Genomic DNA, 9,233 nt, shown 5'->3' on the forward strand with positions numbered 1-9,233 from the left:
CTTGGACTGCTGCTTTATCCCTGTCTCATCTGCATTGTGGAGCTGGGGACTGGTGACTTCTGCTTTGCAAGGGGCCTGTTTGGGAAGCTCAGGGCTTCCCATTTAGGGAGGAAACATTGCTAGAAGCCGACCCTGGAAAGAACCTGTGGTCTCACTCTAAGCGGTAGTGTGTGGGTGTGGGCCTCAGGGCTTGAAGGACTGTTCCTAAGTCAGGTGGGGTGCCAGACTCCTAGAGTTGGGGTTCTGTGTGGTGCTTCACTGGGGGAACCTTTGAGATGGCCAGATCAATTTTCCCCAACCAGAATGGCTTGCCCTCACTCCCTGGCACCACGACAGATGCTCTGGGGCATCTGAGAAGGAAAAAACATGGCTTACCGTGGGTCCCAGCTCAGCTCTGAGCCGGCTGGAGCCGTGCACTCAGGATCTCTGTGGCCAGAGGCATTCTTGGGGTGGGCAGTCTGGGAGCTCGAGCCCATGCTCCCGCTCGGTGTTCTTACGTTAAGCGCAAGCGTCTGTTTGGCTCATAATCTGGACACACAGTGAACACATCCACACTCATTGGAACTTTCTTACTCAGAGCCTCTGGGTGAGCTAGAGGTATGTAGTCCAATAGGGTAGCCATCAGCCACGCGTGGTATTTAAATTGACATTAAAAATCCCTCAGTCGCTCTAACCTCATTTCAAGTACTCGTTAGCCACCTGCAGCTACTCCATTGAACAGGGCAGACAGAAAACATTTCCGTCATCACAGGGTGTTCAGTTGGACTGCAGTGGTCTAGAATGTTCTAATGAGAGCATGTGGAATGTGGCTGGGTTCCATTCTGGCTTTTCCTAGAGGCTTCAGGCTGTTCCACTGTGTGGCTTCCTGAGAGAGGAGTAAGCGGCTTTGAGGCTGTAAGGTTCTAAAACTAGCAAAATTTCCTGGCGCACTCTGATTTTCCTCTGTTGCTCATCTTTAATCTTTCTCCTGTTTTGTAGTCCAACCCTGTGATGATTGATGCCAAAGAAGTGTCAGCTGCACACAGGGCCCGCTACTTCTGGGGGAACCTTCCTGGTATGAACAGGTTGGTGAGAGAGCCCGGGTCTGGGGTGGCTGCGGGTCGGTGTCTGCAGGCAGCTCAGGCCAAGGAGGAGGAGGTCACTGAGGGGCCCTCTTGGGCAGCCACCCCTGCTGACCAGCTTGCCGCTCGGCCGTGTTTTTCTCTGTTTCCTTCTCCTTGAGGGAGAAGGCGAGTCAGGGCATAGAAAATACTTGCCTGAGAAATCAGAAACTAATGGCCGAAATAGGACCTCTGAAAGGGCACCCTTTACACAAAAGGAGAATCCCCATGCTGCTGAGTGACATAGTTTGCGCTCCCACGTCGGTGATGGATCCAGACTGCGCTTGACCTTAGTCTTCTAGGTGAAGCCACGGAGGGTGGATGTGGGATGGGAAGGAGTGGTGCCCACACCTGGGCCACATCTGCTCCAGGAGAGGGACCCTCGAAGCAACACTGGGCAGCTTAGAGGGTCCAGCTTCGCTTGTCATCCCCACACTTTGTTAGCTTCAGGTCCTTTGTTGGAAGGATGTTCTTTGTTTAGGTTACATAGGTAGAGATTTTAATGTCCAGATGTTCATGCAGGCAACTTCATTTCTTCAGTGGAATAAATGCATTCTAAAAAGGCCTATGAGGGGAAAGGAATTCTGGTTGAGAGTCTGTTTAAGAGCGGAGTGAGATCCGCCCAATCTAGATATCTGTTATGTAGGGAAATATTTTCCAGGATGTTCTTTTTTTCTTTTCCAGAATGTTCTAAGAGTGGATTATATACCTTGCTATATCTATAAATCAGAAACATCGTCTAACCTGGCCTCAGTCTTCTCCTCTTCCTCTCAGCCATTAGCGTGAAGTTGTAGGAACATCCCTAGCCTCCTACCCATGTAGCAAAACTGCTTGCTGTCTTTTGTGAGGGCCTGTTGATGGGAAGGAGATGGTCAGGAGGATAGCTGGCCTGAAAACTGTTTCAGTGTCCTCCTAAGCTCCCAAGACGTATGTGTACTGGAAGGGCAGACTGGATTACGCAATCCGGTGTTTCATGGAGCCACGAACTCAGTGTCTCCTCACGGATCTTGGTCCTGTGGGATTATTCTCACTTGCTTCTTCCGACTCTAAAATTCTAGAACTCTGACCTTCGAGGAGGACCAGAGGTACCACAAGGGACCAAGTAGAGTGAGTGTGTGCGTGAACAGGGCAGAGGCTGGAGGCGCCCACTCAGGCCGTGGGTCCCTGTGGGTCCCACACTGAGGTGGTGGACTGCCATGGGAAACCTTCACTAAGTATTCTGAAAGGTCAGAAAAGGTCAGCGCCGAAGGTGATGTTCAGTGATCTGCTCTGCCCTGTGAGAAGTGACACATTGAATGTCACGGAATTTTAGTCTTCTGGGGACTGTGCAAGAACGTAGGCCTTTTTAACTATACATTTAAGGTGCACACTTCGATGAATTTCATGCAGCATACACACCCATGGAAACCGTCACCATAGTCAAGATACAGAACCTTTGGTCACCCCCAAAGCCTGACAGATACTTTGAAAGCTCAGTATATTTAAAGATAACTAACAAGAGCGATTGGGTTTTCCTTCTTTGGGGCAGGTGTTACCTGCTTATTCGTGGATTGAGACCACTGTGGAACTTCCCTTTAAGGATTAATACTTGCTGCACTGTCCTTGGATGGCTGCAGTGTGTGTGCCTGCGTTTGGGGGGCGTGTGAAGGGGGTCACAACGTGTGTGGGTGACATCAGCCCTCTTTTCCTTCTCCGTGTGAATCATGGCCGCCAGGCGCGTCCCCGATGCTCTCCTGGTCTCTGGCGTTACCTTCTCTTTCTGCCTCCTAGGCCGTTGGCATCCACTGTGAATGATAAGCTGGAGCTGCAGGAGTGTCTGGAGCACGGCAGAATAGCCAAGGTTAGCCCCCTGGCACCAAAGCCGTCTGCTGGGGGGGGAGGGGCAGGGAGAAGGGCAGAGAGGGCGGGGTGAGCCGGAGTGGCCTCTGGGGCCGTGTCCACAGCTAGTGTGGAGAATGCACTTTGGGAGGTGACACGGGGTCATGCAGCCAGTCGGCCAGAGGGGCGGGCCCGGGGGACAGCTTGGAGGGCAAGGAGAGAGATCAGAAGTCCTTCCTAGTCTCCGGCGCATCCGTTGAGCATCGCCTGCTGGTCCTGTGGGAAGCAGACACTCGATAAGACGTCTTTGCCACAGTCCCTGGATCTGCTCGGGCTTTTAAGCTTTTTGGCCAGGGCCTGTTGCACGAGCCTTCGGGACCGCACATCTCTCCTGTGATGTGGAAGCCGCATCTCTCTCTGGAGAAATCTCCTGGAGTGAGTGTACTAGGCGTCAGGGCCCACGAGAGCAGGCACCGACATTCGCCAACACTCTGCAGGGACCCCAGAGGTGTCCGAGCTCCCGAGTCGTTTGGCTTCCTTTTGCCTGCAAGTTACTTCACGTGTGCAAGAACCAGTTCTCAGAAGACTTAGGAAGTTCAGTCCTGGGCTCGAGCTGCTACTTCTCAAGTCCTTGGCCAGCGGGACTGGACTAAGGATGGCCGGGTGACCTCAAAGTGGGACGAAGAGCAGGGCGGTGGGATCTGCAGAGGCTCACGCCGGAGCCTCACCCCGGCCACCGGAACGGACCGGGCCCGACTTGTCAGTGTCGGACTTGCCTGTCCCGGCAAGGGCCTGGCACATGTGTTAGACGCACAGCCGGCGGATGAGTGCTCATTCTTTTCCTCTCCTTGTTTCTAGTTCAGCAAAGTGAGGACCATTACTACTAGGTCGAACTCCATAAAGCAGGGCAAAGACCAGCATTTCCCCGTCTTCATGAACGAGAAAGAGGACATCTTATGGTGCACTGAAATGGAAAGGTAGTACCGAGGCCGAGTGCTGGTGTCGTGGGGTGTGTGGGGTGAAGCGGTGGCTGTCTGTGAGGGAGGAGGGATCGCTGCCTCCTCCGGCCAGGCTCGTACCTTCCACAGGTGCCCTGTGAGCGGTGGGTCCTCCCAAGTGTTTCCTGACAGGGCAGGTTCCTGGGGAGGACTCCTGTGCATCGTGAGGTTGGTCACACAGGGTAAGAGGGGTCTAGGAATCGGTTCGTGGTGCCTTGGCTCGCTCCCAGAGGTCCTTGCTCGAGCGGCTAAACCACAGGATCTTCCTCCACTTGTGCTGCTCGTTGTAGGTACTTTGCACACCGGGGCAGCGCGGGACCAAGGTAGGCCTCGCGGCCTCAGCACTCTGATTTGGTGCAAACCAGACTCTGGGGCTAGATTACCTCTTCAGTGTCAGTGTAACTGCAGCTTAGCCAAAGAGACCATTTACGCAAATGAACAGAACAAACAGAAACTTGAAGCTTCTGAACTCAGGCAAGAGTCCAACTCCTTTGTTGAGTCTGCTCTTGTGGAGAAGATACCAGAGGTGGAGGGGGCGGGGGTGTATTTTTCTATCTAAATGTTTATTTTTTATTATTTTTGAGAGAGAGAGAGAGAGAGAGCACGCGTGCATGGGGGAAGGGCAGAGATAGAGGGAGACACAGAATCCGAAGCAGGATCCAGGCTCTGAGCTGTCAGCACAGAGCCCGACGCGGGGCTCGAACTCACAGGCTGTGAGATCGCGACCTGAGCCGAAATCGGACGCTTAACTGACTGAGCCGCCCAGGCGTGCCCTAGGGATGTGCATTTAAGTATATAGACTTCCATACCCGCCGTGCCTGTGTCTCCATCTTCTCAGGCGGAGGTGTTTTTCACAAATGCTAACTTTGTTTGTACTGGGAGGCGCCTCTCGGACAGCGATTATCTTACTTTCCTTCAGGTCCACAGAAAGTGGCTGGGTGCCTGAGTCGTGCTTGGTGAAGAAGGGCAGAAGATTTGGCAGACTGGCCCACGCCCACATTGACCCCTGCCCTTTCTGCCTTGTGTCTCTAGGGTGTTTGGCTTCCCTGTCCACTATACCGACGTCTCCAACATGAGCCGCTTGGCGAGGCAGAGACTGCTGGGCCGGTCATGGAGTGTGCCCGTCATCCGCCACCTCTTCGCTCCGCTGAAGGAATATTTTGCTTGTGTGTAAGGGACATGAGGGCAAACCGAGGTAGTGACACAAAGTTAAACAAACAAACAAAAAACAAAACACAACAAAACACCAACAACATGAGGATGGAGAGAAGTATCAGCACCCAGAAGAGAAAAAGGAATTTAAAACAAAAACCACAGAGGCGGAAATACCGGAGGGCTTTGCCTTTTGCAAAAAGGGTTGGACATCATCTCCTGATTTTTCAATGTTAATCTTCAGTCCTATTTAAAAACAAAACCAAGCTCCCCTCCCCCCCCCCTTTTTTTTTTGGTCAAACCTTTTGTTTTCTACTCTTTTCAGAGGGGTTTTCTGTTTGTTTGGGTTTTTGTTTCTTGCTGTGACTGAAACAAGAAGGTTTATTGCAGCAAAAATCAGTAACAAGACATAGTAACGATACCTTGCAGAGGAAGGATGGGAGAGAAGGAAGAAAGGAAATTCTATAGAAATCTATATATTGGATTTTTTTTTTTTTTTTTTTTTTTTTTTTTTTTTTTTTTTACTATATATCTTTTTTTGTTGTTGTCTCTAGCCTGATCAGATAGGAGCACAAGCAGGGGACAGAAAACAGTGACACTCAGCGGCAGAATTCCCTCCCAGCCACTGAGCTGTCTTGCCAGCACCATTCCTGGTCATGCAAAACAGAACCCAACTAGCAGCAGGGAGACAGAACACACAAGACCCTTTTATACAGTATTTCAGGTGCCTACCACACAGGAAACCTTGAAGAAAATCAGTTTCTAGAAGCCGCTGTTACCTCTTGTTTACAGTTTATATATATATGATAGATATGAGATATATATATAAAAGGTACTGTTAACTACTGTACAACCTGACTTCATAATGGTGCTTTAAAACAGCGAGATGAGTAAAAACATCAGCTTCCACATTGCCTTATGTGCAAAGGGTTTTAACCGAGGATGGAGGAGGGAGGCAGCTTGAAGGTGAATCGTTAACCATGGCGGGCTTTCCCCTTGGTATTTTCACAAGGTGAAGGAGGAGAATTTGGGAACCGCGTTCTCCCGCTCCTCCCTGCCAAAAAGGGGGTGAGAGGAGGTGGTCGGACCGTGGAAAGCTAAGAGTGGGATTCATCCAGGCTCACGCAATAACCTTTTGATTTTTTTTCAAAAAGGAGACTCCCTCGGCAAGATGGCAGGTTAAGGGGTCTTCATTCCCAATTTCTCACATTAGCCGATTCGAGGGCTCCTTGTGGTGGGATCAGAAATAATCCAGAGTGTGGGAAAGTGACAGTCAAAACCCCACCTGGAGCAAATAAAAAAACATACAAAACGTACTGGTGCTTTCCTGTCTAAGTCGCCTTTTGTGTGTTCTTTTATGAGGCCCTCACCATCCACCCTCTGTGCACAAGGCGGCTTCTGGCCCCTGGAATGTGATGTTTTTGGTCATCTCCAAAGGCTGCAGTTTTATACTGGGAGGCTGATGACACCTTTTGTTATAATTATTATTATGGTTCTGGTTATAATTATGTTTGTTTTCAGATTTTCTTTAAGAAAACAAAAACCCAACCCCCCTCCCTTTCGGTTTCAAACCAAGGTGCGGGGAGCAGGGTGCTTCTAAGTTAGTGGTGGCCCTGGTGCCCTGGCTCCCCACCCCTCGGGCCAGGTGGGCCACCGGGCGCAGCGACAGCCAGGCGGCCAGAGGAGTCCCCGAGGCCGGCCTTCCGGGCGCGTCCCTCTTCTCTTCTACTCCCCTCCTCTCGAGTCCCGGGTGTCAGGGCTGGAGGGAGGACCGGGCCATCTCTCTCCTCGTGTGTATGATTGGAGTGGTGTGTATTTCTTTTCTAGTACTTGGTCTGATGATAGCTGTGCTCTTCGTTGGAGCCAGCAGCACCTGGAGCCCCCGAGTGCACTGACACCTCCTACCGAGGCGGGCAGCCTGGCGTTGGCGGTAGGCAGGGACAGCATTGGTGGCTCCAGGGTGAGGGCCCAATGGGCAGATGCTTGCCTGGATAGATGGGGTGTAGATATGTGGCATATAGAGATATATATTTTATAATGGGAGGGGGGATGGCACCTCCTGGGACTGGCAGGGCTGGGAGGTGTGCTGTCAAGCACATGGTCCCGAGTTCGCATCCCTAGAAAGATAGGGCCTACGGTGATAGGCGCTATATAAATACATAGATAGGGTCACGTATAAGAAATATTATGTAGTGGGGAGCGGGGCAGGGGCGCTCAGGATGCTGAGCCTCGGGTCCCACTGCAGACAAGCCCCACGCCAATCAATCAATCCCACACGCATACACAGGAACAGAATTCTACCGATGCAGAATGGACGCGTGCACGCGCGCATGCGTGCGCGCGCGCACACATACACACACACACACACACACACACACACACACACACAGCCAGGGGGCTCCCAGCGCCCTTCTCCCCAGGATTCAGGACTTCGTGGCGTCGGCCCTGCAGCTCTTTACCTCTGTTGCCCTGATTGCAGGTAGACTGTCAATCCCAGAAGTTGCTAGGTGCTGAAGGCAGGAAAAGGAGGAGGTTTTATTTTCGCAGGTGCTCTCCTCTAGCAGGTAGCGTTCTATCTCTTTTGCCCCTGGTGATGTCAAAAGATTCTTCTGTTAGCAACCTGTGATACTGACCTGCAACTCTAGGCACCAGTAAAGTCAGCCCTCGACTCCCCCTACCTATTCTCCCCCAACCAAAATAAAATTGACATCCAGGTCTGTCTCGGCCAAGGGGGCTTCCATTGGAAAAAAAAAAAAAATGGGACAGTGAAACTCATTATTTGAATAAAGCAAATTAATAATTGGTGACAAAACTAAACCAAGGCTTTGAATCCCTTGCTCGTTGCTCAGGAGTCCGCGCACAGCTGGTGGCCGTGGTCTCCTGTTCCTTTTAGAGGTGCTTGGTCCTGGGCCTCAAGCTACTATTTCCTTGTCAGATTGGTTTTTAAAATCACAGCCAGTTGCTTCCTGCCGGCTCTGTGACACGGTGGCAGGTGGCGATGGTGGGCCCCCCTGGGGCTGGAGCAGCTAGGAGGGGGGATCCGTCCGCCCCTCCCTCGTTGGAATCCCTGTACTAAATCGTGGTGCTTGCCCGTCCCTTCCTCCAGCCGGGCTCCATCCTCCTGGCCTGGAGTTCACCAGCACCACTCCAGGAGGGCTGTGGGGAGGAGGGCTGCCTCAGGCAGTCCAAGGTGCTCCCTCCCCCACTGGCCAACACTAAGGTCTTCGCAGTCCCCAGCGTCAGGACCGTCTCTTCCGGGCCTTTCTTCTGCAAACAGACTTACCGGCTCTCTCGGCCCTCCTAGGCTTTTCGTCCACTGCTTACGCGAAGGGGTTTGCCTTTCCCGATGGCCCAAGCTCCACCCAGGGGGTCGGTGTGGGGATAGAAACTTGGCAGCCATGGATGTGGCAAAGCCTGAGGGCTTAGTGTGGGCCAGCCAGCTTGCTCGGAGGAGGCCTTGGCTTTTGTGGGTGATAACCTAAGAGCACTTGTTCCTCCTGGTCTAGCAACCTGACTAGGCCCCGGAACGGGCCAGATGACAGTTCACAATCACCAGCTTTTCTTCCAGCCCAAGCCGTGGGCTTGGTCCCACAGTAGAATTTGAGAGGGTGTAGGGGACCTTGGGGATGTGCCAACTTGGCCATGCCAGATGCTCTCAGTCTACTTCCAGCCCCAGCAGGGGCGCTTCTGGGGACATGTATCTGGTCGCTTTCTAAAGGAGGGCTGTGCTTTGGCTGAGGCGGGGTCGTGCGAGGATTAAGGTGGGGATCGTTACGCTTGCTGTGGGCGAAGCCGAGGGTAGAGGCACGGAGCGGAGAAACCAGGAGGGCCTAGGGAAAATTCTGGAATATGTCCCCAGTGGGATCTTCTTTGTAACGAAATGTACCCCTGGAAACCAGGGCTTCTAGGGACTGAGGAGGATGCCTCCCCGTTTGTTGCAGGTGCCAAGTAGAAGGTGGTGCCAAAGAGATTGGTGGCTTTTGTCCGGGGGAGGTAGTCGGGGGCCTGTGCCAGGGTCACAGAGCCCTTGGTCGCCTGTCTCAGGAGGAGGTGAGTCTCCCAGCAGGCGGCTGCTGAGCCCTGTGGGCCTCAAGCTGGCTGGTGCTAAGCCCCTTCCCTGTGGGCTGACTAGAGAACAGTAGGCTGAGGAAGCAGCAGGTGAGGA

At 52.6% G+C, this 9,233-nt stretch overlaps 1 protein-coding gene across 4 annotated transcripts in view; it reads left to right on the forward strand.

Annotated features, from left to right (window-relative positions):
- DNMT3A (DNA methyltransferase 3 alpha) overlaps window positions 1–5,210 on the forward strand; it is a 99,929-nt gene extending 94,719 nt beyond the window's left edge. For all 4 annotated transcript variants that reach the window (XM_047067819.1, XM_047067818.1, XM_047067817.1 and 1 more), the window contains 4 exons: window positions 979–1,064; window positions 2,871–2,940; window positions 3,777–3,895; window positions 4,949–5,210. In XM_047067819.1, coding sequence (XP_046923775.1) covers window positions 979–1,064; window positions 2,871–2,940; window positions 3,777–3,895; window positions 4,949–5,090 — 417 coding nt within the window. In that variant the 3' untranslated portion in view covers window positions 5,091–5,210. The remainder of the gene's footprint in view (window positions 1–978; window positions 1,065–2,870; window positions 2,941–3,776; window positions 3,896–4,948) is intronic.
- Window positions 5,211–9,233: the final 4,023 nt, after the last annotated feature.

The sequence above is a fragment of the Lynx rufus genome, unplaced genomic scaffold (assembly GCF_022079265.1).
Source record: "Lynx rufus isolate CCGP_SWC_20201006 ecotype Redwood Valley unplaced genomic scaffold, mLynRuf1.p SCAF_8, whole genome shotgun sequence".
Lineage (NCBI taxonomy): Eukaryota > Metazoa > Chordata > Mammalia > Carnivora > Felidae > Lynx > Lynx rufus.